This window comes from Mustela nivalis, assembly GCF_964662115.1.
Source record: "Mustela nivalis genome assembly, chromosome: 13".
NCBI classification, from domain to species: domain Eukaryota; kingdom Metazoa; phylum Chordata; class Mammalia; order Carnivora; family Mustelidae; genus Mustela; species Mustela nivalis.
Genome location: NC_139032.1, coordinates 16,293,338 through 16,318,478, shown reverse-complemented (window position 1 = coordinate 16,318,478; position 25,141 = coordinate 16,293,338). Strand labels below are relative to the sequence as shown.

Here is a 25,141-nt window from a genome sequence, read left to right as displayed (position 1 = left end):
GTGAGACATAGCTCAGGGTCTAAGAGCCCAGTTATTTCCAGTTTGCACAATCACACATTTTCCCCCCTAAATCCTCGGTCTCCAGGAACTGCCTTGCAAGAGGAAAAGCCAATTTACCATTAACCATTTGATTAAAAAAAAAAAAAAAAAGGAAAAAGAAAATCGTCTTTTAATCACATTACATGCTCAAGACAACTTTCCTGATGAGAACTAAATTTACACAAACAAGGACAGCTTTTAAAAAAATTTTATGGAAACAATGGACTTGTCTGCCCCCCACCCCCACCCTGGTCAGTATCTAGTAAGTGTCCACTCTTCATCAGGCACCAACACGGCTCTGGGTCTGCAGTGAGGGAAGAGTCTTGGTCTCTGTAAGCAGTACACACCATCTTGGAGGAGATGTACCTGTCATTTCCTCCAGGATCAGGCAGAAGAAAACAAACAACAAATATAAAGAAATACCACGGGCACCCAGAAGTAATAACAATGTCAACAGTGATGCTGGGGTAATGATAAAATATTAATACTAAAACCACCATGAATTTAAAGCAGGGGCACTCTGCTAAATGACTTCTATGTGCTGTAGTATGAAGTCTCCATGACTATATCATGTGACAGGTATAATTATCACCTCTATTTCACCGATTTGGAAATTGAGGCATGCAGAGGAAGGAATGACCAAGCAAGTGGGTTTGGGGCAGGCCGGAAGCCTTCACAGACGTTATTATGTAAGTCATAGCCCGGGGGAGACGAATGGGATAGAAACAGATGGAGGAGAGAGAGGGGAGAGACGCAGGGTAATCCTGGCCAAGGAAATGATGCTAGATCTGATAAGCAAGTCAAGCAAAATTAGGGGCGCCCGGGTGGCTCGGGTGGTTAAGCATCTGACTCTAGGTTTCATGATCTCAGGGCTCTGGGGCCAGTGTAGAACTGCTCCCCACCCCCAGCAGGGAGTCTGCTTGTCTCCCCCGCCTGCTCCTCCACTCCCCCGCTCACACGTGTGTGCACACACACATTCTGTGTCTCTCTAATAAATAAATATTTTTTAAAAAAATCCAAACAAAATTAAAAGGAGTATTATGCTGACAGTGAAGGAAGAGTAGTGCTAGAAACAATGTTCACTATTTCGGACATTTGGAACAGTTCCCCACACCTGGCAGGCCCTCAACACACGAAACGCGGTGAGGTGAAGCAGACAATGGAATTCCGGGCGCCAGACTCGCTTTTCCTTCTGCTGGGCTCCATGAATGGATATTTGCTTCTTACCCATGCTACGGGCACTTTTACTATTATTTTTGATCTCTGAACCTATTTTACAATCCCCTTCCTTTCCCCCTGTGAACAGAAGGGAAATGCAATCACAGCTGAGGGATAGGTGGGTGCCAGACAAAAGCTTGCTATGTGAAGTGGGTGGGGGGGCACCCGAACTCGTCAGCACATCTGCAAAATAGGATACAAGTTGCCACACGGGGACAGACGGTAAAGTCAGAGGGTCCTTGAGAGGCATGAAACATCAGCTCCTATGACTCCTCTGTTGCGAACACCGGCCTCGGGCCAGCTCTTCACCTACCCTGTCTGTCCCAACTCCACGGACAAGGCGCATTATTCCCATTCTACAGATGAGAAAACGGATACTGATGAATAGAACCTTCTTGCCTGAAGTGACCGCAGTGAGCAAGGGCAGAGTCAACCTTTCAAACCTTGTCTAGTGAACTCCCCATCCTATGTTCTTTCCACGATGATGCGTTGCCCACCCCCACGAGAATGCAGGGTCCTCCAAGGTCTTATGGTACCATCACTCACTCCCTCCCTCCACCTGTCTGTTATATCACAGGAGAGATTTAGTATTTAATGTTTTACTCAAAACCATGATCAAATATTGATCCCAGAGCGAGTTTTCATGTGCAAATACTTAAGAAACAGAGTGGTGAGTAGAACGGTTATCAGATTGACTCTACTTAACCAACCTGTGTCGGTAGGTTAAGTGAAATGTATGAAAAACTCGTAAGCACTCCTTAGATCAATACATACTTTTAATACATTCAGCATCCTTAAATACTGTCTTTAAGTTAAAGCAGCTAATCTTTCCAAACACTGCAAAAGTGGCTTGAGAGAATTCGAGAAAGCCCCAGATCCAAACGGAGGAGCACAGAATTTCCCGATTGCCGGCAGCCTGCCTCTTACCATTTTCCAGCTCCTGCCTGCTTTCTGAGGCGTCAGTCTTCCCACAGATTTTAGTGATTTGCCAAAATGTTATTTTCAGAAGACAGAAAACGGAGACTTTATCAAAATAGAAGGCTTTGCCTACACTGTGAGTTGTTACCACCGTTTGATTTAAAATTTCACTCAAAGGCATTTACAATTGGTTTAACTTTGTAACTGAAAAAGGAGCAAGGAGAGTCTGATGCTGTTGATTAAACCGTACAAAGAGGAATGATAGATTTGTGCTCTTTATCTGAGACTAATCATGCCTTACATTGGTGTAGGGCTGTGTAAATTTCAGGCAGACATATGTATTTATTTTTGCCTTGAATTTGGTCAATATTCCCATGGAGTAGATAGCGCGGGAAACAGAATCAGCACTTTATGGTAAGAAAACTTGAGGCTCAGAGATAGGAAGCAGTGTTGCTACTGGGTCAGAATTCAGGGTAACTTAGAGAGGGCTGGACTCTGGACTCTGGGACTCCCATCTACTGTAGCATCTCATGAGACCCATAAAGGCACAACGGAACCCACATCCATCTTGGGGAATTCTACAGCAATGAAAAGGTCTGGAACCTAAGACTCTGGTTTCTTTAAAAATTCTAGAGGACTCCTTGGTCAGCAGTTCTAGGAAACTATTAATTCAGTAAATATCCTAGCTGAGAGCAATATATTGCACAGGATAGCTTTCTTTGGAAAATTCAGGCTCCTATTAATTACAGTTACATTTTCTTTAGTGTTCTGAAAGATAGTTTAACAATTGAATCACAAGATGAATGACTTCAGCTCATGGTTTCGGGGTAAATAAGAGAACGTGATACGTTCATTAAGATGTTGTTTATGAATAGTACTCTTAAAAACAATACAGTGTGATCACAACTGTGATAGATGGAAAAACAAGTCTAGAGAAAAGTGTTGTTTCGGGTGCGTGGATTAACAATTTTCTTAATTTAAAAGGATTATATATATAATTAAAAAGGCACCGATACCTTTAAGATTTTACTTATTTATTTTGATAGAGAGAGTGCACACACCCACAAACAAGGAGGAGGGGCAAAGGCCGACAGAGAATCTCAACCTCACTCCACATTGAGTGCAGAGCCCGACCTGGGGCCCGTTCTTACTACTGCAAGATCATGACCTGCGTCAAAATCAAGAGTCGGTCACTCAACCGACTGAGACACCCAGGTGCCCCAAGGAATGTCAGAAATACCAAGCAGGGGAAGAAAGGGAGGAAAATAGGGACAGAAGTGTCATCTCCCCTAGAACTCAGCTCAGAAACTTGGTTTCCGCAATCAGCACTTGACTTGATATTGTTGACTGCCTGGAGGTTTATTTGGTAATGATAAAGGGAATGATAAAGGAGTTATGGACAATGGCTTCTCACAATTCCGTTATTCATTCAGCAAATATTTGTTGAACCCTTACACAGTAGATACTGTGCTCTAAGCTCGTTGTACAAAGTGACGCCAACTCAGGCTCTCTTTGGGCTCCTAATCTACTGGGAGTTATAGACAAAGAAAGTGATAACTGGAGGCAAAGTAGCTAGGAGCACAGGAAAAGAATCCACTCAGATCTGAAGGTCAGACTTTAAGTCCCATCTGAACCGAGACCCAAAGATGAACAACAGTTGGTCAGGTAAAGAATGCGGGGGGGGGGTGGGGATACTTCAGATAGAGGAGATATTTGTGCAACACCTTGTAAGTAAAACAGATCCTTAATCATTCAAGGAACTGAAAGAAATTTGGTCAAGTTGAATGGCAGGTTGTTGGGGGAAGAATGGACTCAAATGAGGCTTAGAAGGTAACACCAGATCCTTGGAAATGTGGGCACCAAGAGGTTGCAAGCGGGAGAGAGGTTTGATCAGGTTTGTGTGTGAAACAGGAGAGAGGTTTGATCAGGTTTGTGTGTGAAACAGGAGAGAGGTTTGATCAGGTTTGTGTGTGAAACAGGAGAGAGGTTTGATCAGGTTTGTGTGTGAAACATAGCAAACTGGCTATGTATAAATGAAGGACTGAAGAAGGAACTGTCTAGAGTTTCACTGGGATGCTATTTTCCTAGTTCAGGTGAGATATGGACAAGGACAGTGATAGTGGGGGTGGAGGGGAGTAGATATACACAGTAGAAACACCAGGACCTGTGAGTGAGTGTACACAGGAGTAAGGGGGTTGGGGGGGTGGTCCAAGGAGAATGGAGACATTCCCGGCCTGAGTCCCTTAGTCAATGATTTTTCCATTTCCAATTCCTTGAGGAGGGAACAGGAAAAAAGCATGTTTTAGGAGGCTGATAGTGATTTTGAAGGGGCTCGTGACATAGCCAAGTAAAATGGGCAGTAGATGTGTCTGAATCTCCAGGTTCGACCCATAGGGCTGAGAGGTCTCAGTGGAATTCTGTGCTGCCTCTAGAGATAAGATTCATCTTCCTAAAAACCATTGATCGAATGAAAGATGCCATGGTAGCGGCATAGTTTTTTTAATCTAAACACAGGTCATCTCGCCTGCAATGTAACTCACGCCCCAGAAAGCGGAAATTTGGTTGGAAGACTAGACTTAATCACAGGGCCCATGCTCCTGTGGGCTCCGAGTAGAAGGTCTGGACCTCTTCCCATTTACCTGGTGCTCTGTGTCTCTAGGGAAGGAGTTGCACAGGAGTTTGAACCAAACATAATAGTTGGTCATCGATAGTATAGAATGACGACCCCAGACCTACTTTGCCAAAGGCTCCTGAAACTGAGTGCAGTGCTGGGGAGGGAGGGTGAGAGACCATAGCATGGAGGCTCCCCTTCCAGTGATTCCCTTGAAAAGGTTCATCTCAGACTGGGATCCTTCTGGCAGAAGATAAAAAAACACGATACCTGGACCAGGATAAGAAATCCTGAATTTGTGGAGTGAGATTAGAGGACCTCAAAAGAAAACCTTGCTTTTCTGGCTCAGAGATATTATCGTCTGGAAGTTCAAAGAACGTCAGCTTGAGTTTGTCTGCTGTGGTCTCGTCATTGGAAGGAGGTTATGCATTTTGGGCAAGAATACCCCAGAAATGGTGTTGTGTCCTTCCTAGTGCATTGGGTCAAGAGTTTTATGAGGTCAGTACATCTTATCACTGGTGACTCTAACCTTGGGTGCCCCGATTAGGATGGTGTATTAGTTAGTTCTCCAGAGAAATAAGAGATAACATTCTGTAATCTACACCGTTGCATATTATACAATAAATTTTTGTTTTCGGCAGCTTTTAGACCTGTATCACTCCCCTACTTCCTCACTATGTTCTGATATCATCCTCCCAAATAAGTCACTTGCACTTCAATCTCGGCTTTAGATCCTACTTCGGGGTAAACCCAAACTGAAGCAGACATCAGGAAATCTATAGCACATACCCAAATTCTGGATTTTTTTCTATGAACATTACCTCAAAGTCGCTATTCCATGGTACCAATGAGAAACAATCATAAGAGCTAATATTTATAGATTTATTTACGCCAAGCACTGAACCAGATTCCTCACATAGATTTGGTCCCCCAGACAAACCCTATGAAGTAAGAGTTATCATGACCCCTATTTTACAGATGAGAAAACAGAGATTTAGAGTTATGAAGCCACGTGTCCAAAGTCATGAAGTTAGCAAGTGGCCAAACAAATCTCTATCCAGGCAAGTTTACTGCAGATCTGTGTCTCAGGCACAGCGAGTGGTTAAGATTAGGATCCACTTAAGAAACTCAAGGAATGGAATTGGCACCTGGGATTGAGTAGGAGTCTACCCCACTGGCCTGACCATCTGCCAAAAGGAAAAGCATGCTAGCATGGGTTTGGCCATCTTGGCATATTGTGTGAGTTGTAAGCAAAGCTCCTTCCAGGGAGTCTTGTGTTTAACGTACAAATAAATAATTCAGATATAAATTGCAATCCTGAATTGCTCTCCTCCTTTTCCTGATGTGGGCTATAAAAAGCATCCACAAACATATGTTCCTGCCAGATCTTTTTTCTGTGATACCCTCTCCATGAAGACACTTAAAACAACAACAACAATGACAGAACGACCACCCACCATCTCTTCAGAGCCAAGGGCTCTAGTATGTCATTTGCAAAGGACAGAAATAGTTCATGCCTGGTCAAAGGTGGCAGGCCAGGAGAGAGGGAGAGAAAGATGCATTCTTGGGCTGCTGGGGTTACCTACTAATGAGGGACTGGGGTTGACAAAAGGACTTCAGAGGTCTGCCCATGAGAGGTGTCCACTTCGGCTAACTGTTGGATCAAACTGAACTGCGGCCACAGCTACGGGGGAGGAATGTGACAGGCTGCTTTTTTTTTTTTTTATGGGTGCATTTATCCCAATAAATTGGTTTTTATTTATTTATTTTTTAAATTTCTTAATTTTTTATTTTTTATAAACATATATTTTTATCCCCAGGGGTACAAAGGGCCACGTGCACCCGAATGTTTATAGCAGCAATGTCCACAATAGCCAAACTATGGAAAGAACCTAGATGTCATTCAACAGATGAATGGATCAAGAAGATGTGGTATATATACACAATGGAATACTATGCAGCCATCAAAAGAAATGAAATCTTGCCATTTGCGACAACATGGATGGAACTAGAGCATATCATGCTTAGCGAAATAAGTCAAGCAGAGAAAGACAACTGTCATATGATCTCCCTGATATGAGGAAGTGGTGATGCAACATGGGGGCTTAAGTGGGTAGGAGACGAATCAATGACAGGCTGCTTTTAAGGAGAGCGTCCTAAAGGGGGACGGCAGAACTCCTTTCCATTCCACTCTTGGCTCTTGTGGTATTATCATTATAATTAACATTAATTATAACATTATGACGTTTTAAATGCCAATTTCAGTTAGTGACCTAAATAAAAGCAAGAAGATCAAACCGCACACATTCAAGCAGTCAGAAAAATTTTTAATTTGGTCAAGAGCAAGCTTTCTCCTTACTGAGTTTCCAGATCTCTGCCGAACTGCCACCATAGCAGGAAACAAGCGAATGAAGGTGTGAAAACCTAGAATCTTCCCTTTACTCCTTGGAATTCTTTACGAAGTGGAGAGCAATAGTGTAGATACGGTTGAGGTAATGGGTCACACCGTGAATTCTTCTGGGGCCCTTTTCTGTGAATTCCATATCCAAAGCCAAGCAGACAGCAACTCTATGATCTGAATATTAAAAAGAGTTTATCCCAGCAAGAGGTTTGACATAGGGTTCAGGTCCCGTGAATGATGGGCCTGTGGCCACTCAGCCAGCCTTCAGAATATTAACTCTTAGAGCTTGAGAAGAGTTTCCTGGATAACTAAGGGACCTTTGCATCTCTCGGAAGGAAAATGTTAATAATTGAACTGAACAGAATTAAATGTAAAAGTCTAACTTGTAGCAAGTAAATAACTCTATCACCATCTCTTCCAAATATTAATGCGCGATTTCACTTTGTCTGCAGTGCACTCAAATAACCTTAAAAATTAGGACAATTACAGTGTTTCTCTTCTAAAGACCCTGCCTTCCCCAGAAGAAAATAATTTCGTTTCCCTGTTTCTGTGATGATCAGTAAGGCACTGTATGAAAAAAAGGAAAAAAAATGGGTGCTTGCATTTATGGGGGATGAAATTTTAAATTCACTCAGATACACTTTGGTGTTTCTTTATCATCTTCTCTATTCAGGTATTTTTAGCTAAGGAACAGACTTTATCACACGTGACCAAGTCCAGCACTAGGTGGGGTTACCGAGTCCCCTCACGTGCAAAATTTAATTTGATTTAATTTACTGTCACTGTCAGCATTGTGCAAGCGCTCATGCTAACTGCAGGACACCACCTTGCTACAGTACGGGTCAAACCTGAGTGCTGCTTGGCTCTGCCCTGTGACCACGAGCCCACTGCACTGCACTGCATTCACTCCCTACTAAATCACTCAATAAATACTCACTGAGCATCTGATATGTACCAGGTACTATGCTCACCGAACAAAATCAACAGGATTTCCTGGCTTCCCATTCCCTGGAGGGAATGTGAACAGTAAGAAACAAACATGATCACTGAGACAGAGTATGGTATGTTAGAATGGGAGAAGTAGTCTGGCTAAAGAAAGAAAGAAGGGTTAAGGAAAACCAGAAATGACAGAGAGAGCAACACTGTTAGATGGAGGGGTAGAGATTTATGAGGATCAGTGAGCCTCAGTGAGAAGAAGACATTTGGGCAAGGACTTGAGGGAAATGTGGAGTGAGCCAGGCAGATATTCAATGGAAAAGCATTCCAGGCATCAGGGACAGTCAGTACAAAGGCCCTGAGGCACACATGTGTCTGATGTGGTTAGAAGGCAGTGAAAAGGACAATGTGGCAGAGCAGAGTGAATGAGGGAGTGAGGGACACTGGATGTAGTCAGAAAGATCAGAAGCACAGGCAGCACTTGCTGTGTATTGTCAAGACTGCAGATTAAATTCTGAAGGAAATGAGGAGCCACAATGCAATTTTGAGCACAAGAGTGAGATTGTCTGTTCTAAGTTTAGCAGAACCATTTGGGCCGCTTTGTTGATGATGACTACAGGAAAGGGCAAATGTGAGAGTAGGAAGACTGGTTGGAAAGCAACAGTGAGGGGCACTTGGGTGGCTCAGTGGATTAAAACCTTTGCCTTCAGCTCCGGTCATGATCCCAGGGTCCTGGGATCGAGCACCGCATAGGGCTCTCTGCTCAGCAGGGAGTCTGCTTCCCCCCTCTCTCTCTGCCTGCCTCTCTGCCTACTTGTGATCTGTCTGTCAAACAAATAAATAAAATCCTAAAAAAAAGCAAGCAAGCAAGCAAGCAACAGTGATTTTCTTAGCAGAAAATGGTGAGAGGCCAGATTACCACAGTGATGGGAAGCAGGTGGATTCTTGGTATATTTTAAAGGTAGGGCCACCAGAATCTCCTGATGGATTAGATAAAGGATGAGACAGAAGGGAGTCAGAGGAAACTTTGAGGTATTTGTTCTCAGTTACTGGAAGAAGAGCATTTCCATTTTTCTGAGATGGAAAAGATTATAGGTGTATCAGTTTTATGGGTGAAGACCTGAATTTTGACTTTGGATAAATTGGAGATGTGTATAAGAGTTCTAATAGAAGATCTTAAGAAGGGGGTTAAAATATACAAGTCCAAAGCAGGAGAAGAATCCGGGCCTGACGATGAATATTTTGGAGTCATCAGCATAAAGAGGTTATCTGAAATTCTGACACTGGATGGGATGCCCACAAAGGGCGAGGAGACACTCATGGGCTAAGACCTCATGGGCAGCATTCCAGTGGCAGGAGAAGAGGGAGAGGAATTCACACAAGGGAAACCAGGGGAATGGGCTCTCAAGGAGCCAGGTAATGGTCAAGCTGGGTGAGGCTAAGAGGTCCTTAGCAGATCAAACAACATGAAGGTCATCAGGAATTTCTCTTTCTTTCTTTCTTTTTTTAAGCCCATAGAGGGAGGAGCAGTGGGGAGAGCACAGGGAGATGAGAGAGAATGTCAAGCAGGCTTCACATTCAGCGCAGAGCCCGACACGAGGCTCTATTTCATGACCCTGAGATCATGACCTGAGCTGAAATCAAGAGTCTGACGTTTAACCCACTGAGCCACCAAGCACCCCCATCAGTGACTTTTGTTAAGAGCGGCTGGGTGGAGTCAGGCGAAAGGGAAAAGCCTGGTGGGCGCGGGACTGAGGAGTGAGACAATGGGAGAGAGTGAGAATAAACACATTTCTGAAGGTGTTTTGATGTAAAGGAAGTTAGCAAAATGGTACAGTGGCTTTCAGCAGAAGCAGGGTCAAAAAAGTATTTTAAAATAAGACCAGAGAGATAAAAGATGAAAAAAATAATAGTGTGCTTCTTTGCTGATGAGAACTGGCTCTGGTTAATGAGATTTCTCCACTATCGAATTCTGCTACTAACATTCTATTTCACCAGGAATATCCTCATATACACAGCCAATAGTTCAATGCTTTCCACAGAATAAATGAATTTAGGATTATTTTAATAGGCAAAGAACCTGGCAGATGATAAAACACAATTCAGAAATTAAAAAGCAAGCCCCTAAGGCTGGAAAAGTTGGGCAGGCATAGGTCAATAATTCAAAGAATTCTCTAGAAAATGGAGGAGATAAAGATATCGGCCAACAAAATAATACTCGTATGTTAATCCAAAGTAATAAATTGCCATGTTAGAAATTCATCACCACAGGGATTATGCCATCATGGTCCCTAATTCAGTTATTGCTTAAATATCCTGTAGATCTACTTGCTAATGTTTTAATGAGTACTCCTCTTTTTCCAAAGAAGTCCCTAAAACAGCAGTGAGGTCTCTGGAACCAAGAAAACACAGCAGGTGTGAACCCATAATCACCACAACTGCATGCAAGATATACCACATTAGTTCAGACTTCTAAATCAAATTTCTAATCTTGTTCCCATTAGGGTTAAGCTAAAACCCTGGAATAGGGGCTTATGCAGTCTAGATCTTTCAGGGAGACCCCAACAGTTTCAGATCTATGACAGTCTTCCACCACATCGTGGTGTTAGGTAGATAACTAAACGTGGCTGATCCCTTCAAAGTGGGTGCTCAATTCAAGAAGTGTGAAAACTCCTAAGACTCACATTTTTTCCTACTTAAAATGCATGAAGCTGTTTGCTTTTCTCAGGTCGATCTCCTATTCGAGGCAGAGAAATGGCAGGGTAGGAGTAGGTGTGGGTCCCTGAGAAAACACCTTTTTCCTGGGTTGGACAATTTCTTTCTCCCCCAGACTGACTGTTTCTGCTTCTACCTAAACTATATTCTTCCCCTTCTCCTCTTTCTCAGGCAGCACGTTATAAGGCAGCAACAAACTCTCAGGGGCTCACAACACAGAAGTTTATTTCTTCACCATGATTCTTGTCAGTTTCATGTTGGAGATGGCTCTAATCCTTATCTTCTTTACCCAGGCGTTGGGGCTGGCCCTACCCGGTTTCATGAGAAAAAGAGCCATAAAACCTCACACCATGACATGACCCTTCAGGTTTCCTTGGAAGCTGCATGTATCACAGTGTACCTTCTGGAACACATCACATGGTCAACTTGATGCCTGGAAAACTAAAGTACCCACGGGGAGAAACAACAAAGAATTGAGAACAAGAGTGCCATCTAACACACTCCCCCCTCTGGGGACATTTTAGAGAAACAAAATGTCAAGTCCCTTTCCTGGAGGTGAAGTAGCAAGGAGGAAAGAAAAGCAGCTAGCATTTTCTTTCTTAATTCAGTTTGCTGTAATATTACTAATCAGGCTCTGATCACGCATTGAACACATAATCAATCATCTAACCCTTAGAAGAATTCCACGAGGTAGATTTACTCCCTCATTTTGATAGATAAAGGAACTCAGGCATAAAGATAAAGTCACTTGTTAAGAATAAACAAGTAATAAATTGGGGGTACAGGAACAGAATCCCAGGGCCTGAGCTCTTAACTGTTGTCCTACAGTATTATTAAGAATTAGACCCAGGCATAGTACCTAGGGAGTCCTAATAAGAGAATGAGTGGCAATCATCCTGTTTCATTCCCTGGGAGTCTAAAAAAGGGGATTTTCCCCCCTCTGGGTTTCTTTTGAAATGTAAAGTCTCGCTGTGCCATTTTCAGATTAAAGCCCAATTAAGGGACTAAAATACTTGTGCTATTGATTCTCCAGTAGGGAGGTTACAGCTATAATCATCTACTCCTAGGAGCCAGTTATCTTTCTAGATGCTCAGCTGTGACTTTTTATTCATCTATAGTGATGCCTGGGTCCACAGTCAGGGCCCCAACACGTCTTGCTGTGTGCCAAGAATTACCCACAAATTATCAAGGTCGTACGTGCAGATCCCCCAGCAGGACTTTCTACCAGTTGCCCACTTCCTTCCATCTTCCCTTCTTTTCCCTGTACCTGACATGAGTGATTGGGGCGACCTGCTGAACTAATGGAGTTTATAAAAGCAACAATCTCAGCATGCACTGTTACTAGCACTCTTCTTCTTCATCACCTTCGATTGTGTGGGACATAGGGGGAGGTCCCTTTTACAGGACAAAGGGCCTCACTGCCGTTTCTGCACTTTCTCCCTTACTTCGTACATATGCGAACACAGAAATCCCAACATAAACACACAGAGACACGGACTGATGCACGCAGGCGTGCCCACGCATTCCTCCAGATCTTTTATCTCCCAGAAGTTTCACTTCCTGGAACTTAAATGTCAAGTGGTTGAACATAATGCTAAGTGAGACTGCCCCAAGAAATAGTATCCAAAGCAGAGAGACATGGCTCCAATTCCATATAGCTTATCTTTTCCTTTTTAAGGGGTTTATAATTTAAGTGCTTAACTGGCCAGTTGGAACTTCTATAGAAAGTACTTAGTGAAAATATAAAATAGAAATGTGCTTTCTTCACCCTTTAAACCACAACCTAGGATATGCTCTTCCTAGAGAATGTCAGGGTTTCTCTCGCTATTAAATACCTCGTGTTTTATTGCTAGGAAATACAGTATTCTGTAATTTAAATATTCTAAAACAAAAAAATTTTTAAGAATGAATCTTGGAACACTGAAAAAAAATTTTTAAGAATGAATCTTGGAACACTGAAAATAAAATTAAGATGTTAAAAAAAGCAAAAGAAAAACAAAAGAAATGTTTCAGATTTATAGAGAAAATAAATCGAATCCCTACTTGGCAATTTCACCAAAGTTGATTTCAGGTGTATCAAGGCTTTAGCTGTGAATGGCAAAAGATAAAAACCTTTGGGAAGAACCACAAAAATATTATCTTTGTGACCTTGGAGGAAGAGAATGGTTGATTGTATTTTTTTTTTTTTTTTAAGATTTTACTTATCTATTTGACACAGAGAGAGATCACAAGTAAGCAGAGAGGCAGGCAGAGAAAGAGAGGGAGATAGGCTCTCTGCTCAGCAGGGAGCCAGATGTGGGGCTCGATCCCAGGACCCTGAGATTATGACCTGAGCCAAAGGCAGTGGCTTAACCCACCGAGCCACCCAGGCGCCCTGAGAATGGTTGATTTCTTAAGAAACAAAAAGCACAAACTATGAAGAAAAGGTGATCAATTTCACTCATTAAAACGAACAATTTTGCCTAGGGAATGATTAGGTTAAGTGGGTGAAAAGATAAGCCCCAAACTACAAGAAATATCAAACTACAAGAAATATTTGCAATACCCAGCACCAACAAAGGGTCGACATATAAAATATATGAAGAAAATCAGAACTTACTCTGGTACGTAATCCCGGAAGCCCTCTGCAAGGCGGCAACAGGAACCGAGGTCCCAGGACTAGAAGGAAATGAAGGAAGAGCAGTGCAGCAAGGCGGAAAGACCGTTCAAATGCTTCAGGCGGAGGAACGCAGCGCGGCTGGAAAGCAGAGGACTGAGAGGGCCGAGAGGGACTCAGAACTAGGCAAAGGCAGAACAAGCAGGATGGTGCAGGTGAAGCCAATGAAAAGTTCAACTGCGCACACCTGACTGCTCTGCTCTGTCGGCGGGGGGGCCGACAGTCCTTGCGGGTAGACCCGGTCCCTCCGTAAACTGGTAGAAAGACTCTGCTAGGATCTCAGAGAGGTAGCCACAGGGTCTTTCTTGGTTAAGGTCATGAACTCTGGAGCCAGATTACGTGGATTGCTATCCTGGCTCTGCTCATTATCAGCCCTTTGACTTTGGGTAAATTGCTTAGGCTTCCTGTACCTCAGTTTCCCAAACTGGGAAATGAGTAAGAATAGTGTCCATTAGGCGTTATTATTCTTTTCTACGCCTTGAACTCCTGGGAAGTCTGGTGATGACTAGGGCTCCCTTCTCAGAAAAGAAATACTTTAAATGCATAAATAAAATACATAGGACTCCAAAGGACATCAAATGCAGACTTAAAAAAAAAAAAAACAATAACAGTTATGGTGGCGTGGGGGTGGCTCAGTGGTTAAGCATCCGACTTTGGTTTTGACTCAGGTCATGATGTCAGGATAGGGAGCTCAAACCCTGAGTGGGGCTCCCCGCTGGGAACCTGCTTAAAATTCTCTCTCTCCTTCTGCCTCCTTTCCTTCCCCACACTCCCACACTGCTCATGTGTGTGCACACTTTCTGTCTCTCAAAAAAATTATAAAAATATTTAAACAGATAAATATACTATTTATTACATATGTTTCATATATATATATATATATATATATATATATATATATACAACATTAGATAAAAAGAGCTCTTAAGGGTATGACAACTACCATAATTTTGAAGTTGTGATGACTAAAAATATCTTAAGGCAAAATAATTATAATGTGATACAGAGAAACATCAGTATTTACAGGTTATAAAGTTACAGGTGCTGCCAATTCTACTGGTTGGTATGTTGCCTATTCACAACTAAAGGAAATATTAAATTTCAGTTACAGTTTGAGGAAAATAAGGGTATATACATATATAGATGCCTATCTACCTAGAACCAGCCCTATCTATCTATCTATCTATCTAATCTCCAAGGTGAATTGAAGGACTCTGAATTCTAACCACTAATCCCTTGAACACCCATGGAGAAAACCCCTTGTCTTAGTCTGTCTGGGCTCCTGTAACAACACCATAGACTAGGTGGTTTATAGACCACAGATATTTATTTTTCTTAAATGTTCCAGGTTTTCCAAAAGTAACATGAGGGCCCATCAAGTCTCTGCTGGGATAAAATTTGTTTTTTGCCTTGTCTCTCATTCTTCATTTTGTGAATATGAATACATTCCTCTAATCTCTGGTAAAAGTAAAGGAGGTCATGAGACTATGACAGCAGCCCAATGGCTCAAGAAGCCTGTCCTCAAGCCGTTCCTTTCAGAACACTAGACTCTTCCAAGCTGCTAATTGGTGTTCGCGGTTGAGGTCTTAGGAGCACCATTAAAGGATGGGGAAATGAGACGGGAGAGGAAAGAGAGTCAAGAACGTGTGTGTTAGAGTACGTTTCCACTAGGAGCAGTTGTGGCTTGGGCCCACTGGGGCCCTCCTCGAGATACTAAAGAACATGCTTTCCACCCCGTGTCTCCCCCAAGCAGCAAGGAAGCTAAGGTCTTGACTCTCTCTCATCCATCCATGATGCAGGGCTACATCTAGCATCCTTAAGCCCCTAGCACTTCCAGCCTTCCTCTCGCCGATGGAGCAAGGGAAAGCTCTCAGCTGCTTGTAGTTATGGGCTCCTGCTGGAATTTTTGAGTTTTGAGGGGATAAGGCCAGGGTATCAATAGTGTCACTGCAGTTGGTGTGACATTATAAACAGACATCTGGTTAAATAACTTTGCAGTACCTAACAATAACAGCTAGGTTGCTTAACTGCACATTTTTTATGTCCCTTTTTTTGTAAAAAAAAAAAAAAAAAAAGATTTTCTTTCTTTCTTTATTTGAGAGTGAGAGCACAAGAGGGGAATGGGCAAAGAGAGAGGGACAAGCAGACTCCCTGGTGTGCAGATCCTGATGCAGGGCTCGAACCCAGGACCCCGAGATCATGACCTGAGCCCAAATCAGAGCTTATCCAGCTGAGCCACCCAGGTGCCCCTTTGCAGGTCCTTTTATCTGTTAATATATATATATTGAATCTCAAATCTCTATCAGCTTTATAGATGCATTACGATCTGAAATTGCCTTATTTTTTAAATTTGTATATTACCTAGTTCACCCTACTAGAATATACATTTCATGAAGAACTATGCCTCTTTTGTCACTATATGTAAGTTATACCTCCATATAAAATATAATTTAAAAATGGGAAGAGAACCACACCCAAATATTGGGGAATTGAAATTTGCACTTCTCAAAAGAAAAAAACAATCATAATGGAAATTAGGATGTTTAGAAGTAACTGACGAGAAAACACTACATATTAATATTCATGGGATGTGACAGTACTTAGAGAAAAATTCAGAGCAAATAAATAAATAAATAAATAAATGTATATATTTGAAAACACAAAGTTTGAAGATGGAAAATTAATGAGCTAAGCATCTAACTCAAGAAAATAAGTTGGAAAAGGAATAATACAATGATCTTGTTCTCTCTTATACATAAATTGTGAAGTACTGACCTTCCAGAAAAGTCGATGAGACAACTCTGATTTTTTTGTCTGTTTAGCTGCTGTCCATGGGGTCCATGGCCTTAGGCTGTGGTTCATGTGAAGGCATGCACCATCGCTCCCTATAAAAATATGTGCTTAGCACTTCCTCTGGATATCCTTTTGCTTTTCTTTTTGTCATCTTCTATCTTCACAATGTCTTCTCTAAATAGAATATAGCAAAAGAATTTATAAAAATGGAATATAACAGTACTTTTTTAATGCCAACTGAGACTGTCAGAACTAGCAAGTTTAGCTCATCAACATTTTCTGTGATTAATGGTATATTTGGATTTATCTCTTGCATGTTATCTTGTATTTTTGACTAATTTTTTTTCTTGGCTGTCTGTCTTGCCTTTTTTCTCTTGGCTTGAGTTCTCTTCCTTCCCATTTCTACCTGACTCGTTTAGAAGTTATACAACCTATGACTGCATTCCACCTGAAAATATGTCTTTAATCTGTTCTAGAAATGTTTCCAACCACTGGTTATTAAATATTCTATTGGAGATTGGCAATACTCATTCTCTCTGTTCTCTCCTTAACTCCTAGTAGATAACATCAGACCTTCTCACCACATACTCTATGATGCTTTGACTGTCTTACATTTGTTCCAAGTCTTCAGATCTCTGAGTCACTGTCTGGAAAATTGCCCAGATCTCTTTTCAGCCAGGTGTAATCTGCTAATTAGCCTGCTGATTGTGGTTTTCACTGAAACCACTATGTTTTTAATTTTGAGAAATTCTAGCTTGATTTCTCTTCATACCTGCTTATTGTTTTTTTCAGGGTCTTGCTATTTCTCAATGGTTTCTATCTCAGTCATAATTTCAGATGTGTGTGTGCACGTGCACACACACACACACACCTGCGTGATTATATGTGATTTCCTAAGTGCCTCAGGGATTATCCCATTAAAAATAAATTCATACAGCTCTCCAACAAGCCGTACATGAGAGTTATGAATTAGCTTGTTTTGCCAAGTTGCTAGGACTGGAAGTCAAATTAGGCTACTGTATATGCATTTTTCAGTTCAATGCTCTTCATATTATAAAATCTGTATTTCATCATGGGTGTTACTTGGAGCCATTCTGTAGACACTCAGTTATTTAGCTTGGCTAATAAAAACACTTGATTAAAGCATAACGTTTAAAAAGAAAAAAAGAAAAGCTCTGGAGTTAGATAGTCCCATGTTGGAATCCCAGTTCATTTTTTCACTAGCTTGATGATTTTGGCCAGCTTCCTTAATCTTCCTGATCCTTGGCGTCTTCAAGTAAGGAAGAAAAAAAAACAACAGGATAAAAGATATATCTGATTGAACTGCATAAAATCTTCATGTAAAGCCCTGAGCATAATGCTTGGCATATAGTGTAAATTCAAGGAACATGACCTCTTCTCCAGAATGGAGAAAACTTTCCTGGTCATCTGAAGCATCTCCAGAGTGATAAGTCATCTTCGTTATGCTGACCTAGGACCTAAAAAAATAGATTCCAAGTCAATTAAATTCAACAAAAACTGATGAAGCACCTACTGTATACCCCATATTATGCTAAGCTCCAATTTAGGTTCTTCTCTCTACTAACTGGCAAGTCACATCCTCTCCTAAGGCCAGAGTTTACCTACACTTAAGGAAAGATGATTTTTTGGTTTTCTCCTCTTTTTTTTTAATGTCCAATTAGCCAACATATAGTACATCATTAGTTTTTGATGTGTTCATTTTTAATTTTACTTTTATTTCTTTTTTTTTATTATTTTTTATTATGTTCAGTTAGCCACTCTTTAGGACATCATTACTTTTTTTTTTTTAAAGATTTTATTTATTTATTTGACAGAGAGAGATCACAAGTAGGCAGAGAGGCAGGCAGAGAGAGAGAGAGAGGAGGAAGCAGGCTCCCTGCTGAGCAGAGAGCCCGATGCGGGACTCGATCCCAGGACCCTGAGATCATGACCTGAACCGAAGGCAGCGGCTTAACCCACTGAGCCACCCAGGTGCCCCAGGACATCATTACTTTTTGACATAATGTTCAACGATTCTTTAGTTACCTATAACACCCAGTGCTCATCACATGTGCCCTCCTTAGTATCCATCATCCTGTTACCCCAGCCCCCATCCTTCTGAGACCCTTGGTTTGTTTCCCAGTGTCCATAGTCTCTCGTGGTTTGTCTCTCTCTCTGATTTCTCCTCCTTCAGGTTTCTCTGCCTTACCCTATGGTCCTCCATGCTATTGCTTGCATTCCACATATGAGTGAAACAATATGATAATTGTCCTTCTCTGCTTGACTTATTTCACTCAGCATAATCCCCTCCAGTTCCATCCATGTCAATGCAAATGGTGGGTATTCATCCTTTCTGATGGCTGCGTAATATTTCGTGGTGTATGTGGACCATATCTTTATCCATTCGTCTGTTGAAGGGCATCTCGGCTCCTTCCACAGTTTGGCTATTGTGGAGATTGGGGTGCATGTGCCCCTTTGTTTCACTACATCTGTATCTTTGGGGTTAACACCTAGTAGTGCAATTGCTGGGTGGTTGGGTAGCTCTATTCTTAACATCTGGAGGAATCTCCACACTGTTTTCCAGAGTTGGCTCTACCAGCTTGCATGTCTACCAACAGTGTAAGATGAATCCCCTTGTTCCGTATCCTCACCAACATTTGCTATTTCCTGTTTTATTAACTCTTAAACATTTTTATGATACAGTATATTGTTAGGAAAGTATAATGGTCACATTCTATTTATAAACAAACCTATTTCATAAATAGATTCAGGAAGATAGAAACATCCATGTTTTTCCTTTTGTGGTACATTCCAAAGACAGCCTCAGACAGAATGGATGGCGAGAACACAAAGCCGGGGGGGGAGGGGGGTGGGGACAGGATTGGGGGGGAATCAGGGAGCCACTTTGCAACCGAATGACTGCAGAGTGTCCATCTGACAGCAGTATTTCAGAAATCAATGATTCCCATCCGTCTTTTACCTCCAGGGAAATGTAATTCCTGTCAGTTGTAGCTATGCAAGAAGGGATTGCCCAGATTTTTATAAAAAGGATGAGATACATTTGAATTGTCATGACTGAAAGGGCTCGGATCAACAGGCACTTCACTGTAACAGGAGTTAATTCAAAATAGACATTTATCACCTTTATCACTTGGCTCAAGAGAATTGCAAAGCTACAAAACACGCCGGCAAAATCCCTACCCAAAGAAACAACTCTTTGGCAACCACTGAATTATTTGCTGATGTTTTATGTGCAGAGCCCAGAAATATAATTCTGCTCTCCATATCCCCTTGACTGAAATATGTATTATTTGATTTTAATGTAGCAAACCTAATCTATAAGCTTCTGACAAGAAGACAGAACTCCGGCGGGCAGTGTTGTCTTTGTTTTCTTGGAAGCATTTGTGTCATTTTACGCTTATGGGTCTGCCCAGCAGAATAATATTTGCTCTCATTCTATTCCCAAGAAAAATTTAATTGTTTGTTCAAGTCTTTCAGGGGAGAAAGTCATAACAATACAGGTAATCAAAACATGAAACAAGGTTCAATTTCACTATCATTCCCTAAGATTACTCCCAATGTAATTTGTGCCAAGAGGAACCAATTCAGTAGATAAACCCTGCAACTATATTGTATATTAGATGCATCAAAACAACATTAGTTTGCAAATCAGTCCTGAACCTTAATGAAATCATTTCTAGTAACACAACATAGAATTTACAGAAGCTTCTTAGAAGAGGATGATTTTTGTCTATCTAGATTAAAATATTTCCCTAGTTAGTTGTCAGGGAGAATTAATTTATAATGAGTGTTATATAAAAAAAGGTTGAAATAGCTCCTCAGAGAGGACTATTTTATGGATTTGTAACCAGAGATGAGCAATTCAAGGCCTTTGCTAGTGTATCAGATTTATAATAAAAGGCAAGTGACAGTCTTTTGGTTTGCAGTATTTCTCAGCTTTGATTGGAAACATATTTCTCTGTAAGATTCTTTTAACTCTGCTAGCACTTTTGTTCCTTTCCAAATCAGGGCTACAGAAAAATTTTATTTTTTCTGTGAAAGTCTTCTATGCTGCATTTAGCAGTGACCAAATTAAGCAAGTACAAATCCCTCATCAGTTACACAAATGGATCAAAATAGGCAGGCTTGCCATCATCCTTGGGGTTAGATGGTCCCACTCCAAGTTTCTGTTCACCTAAGGATAAAGGCACACTGGTGAGTGTGTGCATATGTGTGTGTGTGTGTGCATGCACACACACTTGCATCTGTTGGGGGTGGGAAGAAAGAGAAGTGTTTCAAGTAGATGTCCTGATAAATGCAAAGGTTCAGTATCAAGGAAACTCATGGTGTGCTTGAAAAATTGGAAAATTTTTAACTAAACCAGAGTAAGATAAAATAAAGTTTCCTATATGTATAAGGTAAAACTGAGGAGGTAAATTTGGACTCTAGAGATGTAGGAAAAATCATATTTCTCTATATTCTCTAAATTTTAAAAGGTGGCTCAGTTTTGATCTGCTAAGGATTGAGGAATAGCTATTTTCAGTCATATTTCTATGCTCCTTTCTTTCCCCTGTGCACAGATATTCTGGAATATTCATCTTCTAGCAAAGTCAATGAGGAACCTCTGATGTTTAAGCTCTCCTAGCTGCTGCTCTCAGTGCTCTCTGGCTTAGGTTCTTTCCATGTATATACCAGGAACATCTCTAACCCATGATGAACACTGCAGAGACAGGCATATTTTCCATAGAACCTGAGATGCAACACTCAGGGCCTAACATTCCAGAACACATGTATATCTGAGGACCTGCCATGCCCTATGGACCAGAATTCTGGTCCCTGCCATTCATGAAGCCAGAACTCACCTGTACTTCCAGCTTCACAGAAGCTGGAATTGGTTCTTTCTAGGATTATGTCACAATCTTTTTTTTTTTTTTCTCAAAGTACCTATTTCTATTCTCTCTTACATAGACCCAAATCTTCCAGACAAAGGCATTCAAGGGTATTTTTGGTAACATTCTGGAGAAACAAAGGAATTTTTAATCCCTACTATTAATAGGACAAGCAATCCAAAAGACAAACATTTGGTTGTCCTTTCAGAAGAGGAATGGAAAGAATGCTTAGTTTTTGATTCTTTTGAGTTCTCTACAGTAGACGTAATGTAAAACAATAAAGTGATATCTGATGGACTCTCATGCTACATAAGCCATCTTGAGCTTGGACTTTACCTTTAGGGCAGTTCTAGATTGTTAGTATAGAATGAGATGAGAGGAAGGAGCAAAGACCTTGACACTAGGCCCATCCTTTTGAGGACAGTATACAAGAGCTTCCAGAAAGTTCCATCCGGAAGGTGAAGGACCATCCAAGGTAATGACAGCAGAAACTCAGGCAAGGAGCCTGCAGCTGGACCTAAGGTACAAGGAGAAGTGGGACCCCACAGAGGAGGACCAAATACAGAACAAAGAGATGTGGGGAAGGGCATCAGTAGGACACATCAGAAAGAATGAGGGAGAGTTTCAACCCTATAAGCTGATGAAGATGCTGGATAAGCTACTTAGGAATACTTAAGAATAGACACTACCTTTCGACTCAGGTGGGAAAAGCACCATCACAGCAAAGGTCTTTGAGTGCTCCTTCCAAGATGGGTGGGAACTCACAGCTCTATCCTTTCTGCTTCAAGCTAGAGTTGTTCCTCAGATCTACGAGAGATACGGAACCCATCTATGAACCCATCTACGTCAGATGGGGATAATAAAGCCTCCGCCACAGAGTATTTGTAAAAATGACAGAGAATGTGGCTCTGGTGCCTCACAACATTCTGGGCACAGAGTGGGCACCTAATAAATAATAGATCGTCTTAGTTTGCTGTGGTGGTAATTGCCCGGGCCCGCATACATGGGCCCATGTACATAGGCCCACAGCCACATTCAATTGAATTACCACATAAAATACAGTTTTTTTTTTTTTTCTTGTTTTCTTTGCTGCCTTAATGACATGCTCTTCATGTCAACAGACTGGCCAGGAATATGTTCCCTTACTGTAAACACACTTTTTCTACCAACTTCCACCAGGGATGGTAAGTGGTACCACACCGCCCAGGTGTTGGGGGTTATGTTACTGAGGAATGAACTGAGATGAGTATGTGGAACCGTAGGAGAATTTTGCATCCAGCTAACTAGAGCATCCGGGCCCCCATTCCACAGGAGCATGAGAATGATTTGGGGATTTTAAACTTTTCCATGAATGAGTCATAACTGGATGAGAGATACCAAGTGAGTGGACTTTACCTTCCTGATGCTTAAGGCAGCGATTTCCCACGTGCTTTCTTCTGACCGTTGATTATTTTTAGGGACTAAAAATCTGCTTCTTGGAGATGACTCCAGGGTAACTAACCAAAGAAGCTGGGAACCAAATTAGGGGAGGGTTGCTCTTCCAATGCCCACCTCTTTGTGGGTGTCACATGACCTCAATGTGTGCTTTGGGGCAGAAGATGGTACTCAACTCAGCTTTGGTTGTTGCTGAACCACTTCCAAGGACAAACTGACTTCTAAATCCAGTAAACCATATGTTAAGAAAGAAGAAAAGTATTTATTTGGAAATCCTTCACGTGCTCAATGAATGACCATGATGAGTATCAGTTACAGTTGCAGAAAGCGTGATAGGAACAATCGATGACTCCTCTCCTGTCCCACCATGGAAGCTTTAACCGCTTTCAAAGCCCTTCCAAATTTCCAGTTATTCTAATGAAATGAAATTTTTTTCCATTGTGAAATGCATCATACATATAAAAAGAATATATGATAGAAGTACATTTTAAAGATTTATAACAAGGTAACCTTTCATGATGTTTGCCATCCAGGGGTGAAGCAATAAAGCATTGTCATGAATGTGTCCAGTGGTATATTGAAGCGGCTACTGGGAAGTGTGTCCCCTTGGTTAGGCCATGTTATTGCAGGCAATCCCTCCTTGTCCAGGCACAGATGCTTGGAAATTGCCTTGGAAATTGTGGAATTGTCCACAAGCACAGATATTTGCAGGCTGGGTTTGTAGGTTCTTTGGCCAAATACCCTTGTGCTTTTTTGGTTGCTTGCTTCTGGCCAGTTCCATGTTGGAATGACCACAGTCAAAGATCTGATGTAACACAGAGCTATTCAAGCAGTGTGCTGGGCATATGGTTTAGACACAAATTTGGTTACAAACACATCCAATACATTGCTCCCCGGAGCCTCTGTTTGGGATGAGGGGAGTATGCAGACTGGTCACCATTGGCTCTGAGTAGCCTCATTCATGTGGCCCTATGGGCCACACAAATATTATATTACGTTCTGAGTGCATTATGTGAACAAGGTTGAAAAACACTAATCTAAGCAGTTTTACAGTTCTGGAGTTTTATTAATGATCTCTGTGCTCTGCCAATCCTGCTCGGCTTCAACTTATTGGCAGTTACCTTGAAGTCACTCAAAATAAAGGAACTGAGGGGGAAGGCTGTGTCAGCATGTGAGAAACCTGCCAAAGTATCTGAGGAGACAGATTTACCAAGTGATTTGCCCCAGGGCCCAGATTTTCAGCCTGCCATGTGCTCATTCTCGCAAGCCTGCAGTGTGCCTTCCCAGCACATGTCAGCTAGATTCTGTTTCTGCAGCTCCACCTCCAGGGACCAAATCTGTATTTGTCATCATGTAAATACGGTATCAAAGACCCCAAATAACAGTGGCTCAAAGCAGATAGGAGTTTACTTTCCTTGTTAATGACAGTTGTCACTTAAGCCATCTGAGGTGTTTGCAGTGTCCAGGGCCCACACTCCTTCTATTTTGTTGCTCTTCCTTCAACACATGGCCTTTGCCTCATGGTCCATCTCAAGTTCTTGCCCTCACATCTTCATTCCAGCCAGCTGGTGGGAGAAAAAGAGGCCCCTGGGTGGTTGGCCCTTTCCTTCCAAGGGTAGGACCCAGAAGATGTACTTATAGCTTCTGTTCTTTTTCCATTAGCAAGACCTTGGTCACACGACTGAACCTGAGTGTCAGGGAAAGTAGGGAAATATAGTTCTTACTCTGGATAGCAAAGGACCTATTTTAAGCGAAGAAAAATAAACCCACATATTAGAATGAAAGTACCTATCTCAGCCCCAATCCTTGTGATTTTTCTCTGTTTGATCTAGTACTTAATGTGTCTGCCGTTTAAAATGTTCTCTGCTGGTAGATTTGTCAATTTCTCCTTGGGTTCTGTACATTTTGATTTACATACTTCTAAGCTATAGTATTAGGTGTATACAAAGTTAAACATGTTATGTCTTCCCAGTGAAACTAATCATTTATTAATATGCTGTGATCTTTATCTCTTATAAGAGTTTGTCAAATTCTATTTTATCTAAAATTAATGTTTTTATTTCCCTCCTTGGGCCTAGATTTTTGCTTTATACATCTTTTTTTAAAATTTATTTTTTATTTATTTTCGGCATAACAGCATTTATTATTTTTTCACCACACCTAGTGCTCCATGCAATCCGTGCCCTCTATAATACCCACCACCTGGTACCCCAACCTCCCACCCACCTGCCAATTCAAACCCCTCAGATTATTTTTTAGAGTCCATAGTCTCTCATGGTTCACCTCCCCTTCCAATTTCCCCCAACTCCCTTCTCCTCTCTAATTCCCTATGTCCTCCATGCTATTTGTTTTGCTCCACAAATAAGTGAAACCATATGATAATTGACTCTCTTTGCTTGACTGATTTCACTCAGCATAATCTCTTCCAGTCCCAACCACGTTGCTACAAAAGTTGGGTATTCACCATTTCTGATGGAGGCATAATACTCCATAGTGTATATGGACCACATCTTCCTTATCCATTCGTTCGT

At 41.5% G+C, this 25,141-nt stretch overlaps 1 protein-coding gene across 2 annotated transcripts in view; it reads right to left on the bottom strand.

Moving 5' to 3' along the window:
• Positions 1-17,753, bottom strand: part of LOC309845952 (uncharacterized protein) — a 90,532-nt gene extending 72,779 nt beyond the window's left edge. For both annotated transcript variants that reach the window (XM_082694501.1, XM_082694502.1), the window contains exons 1-3: positions 17,681-17,753; positions 16,270-16,461; positions 13,438-13,496 (exon numbers count right to left, since the gene is read on the bottom strand). In XM_082694501.1, coding sequence (XP_082550627.1) covers positions 13,438-13,496; positions 16,270-16,356 — 146 coding nt within the window. In that variant the 5' untranslated portion in view covers positions 16,357-16,461; positions 17,681-17,753. The remainder of the gene's footprint in view (positions 1-13,437; positions 13,497-16,269; positions 16,462-17,680) is intronic.
• Positions 17,754-25,141: the final 7,388 nt, after the last annotated feature.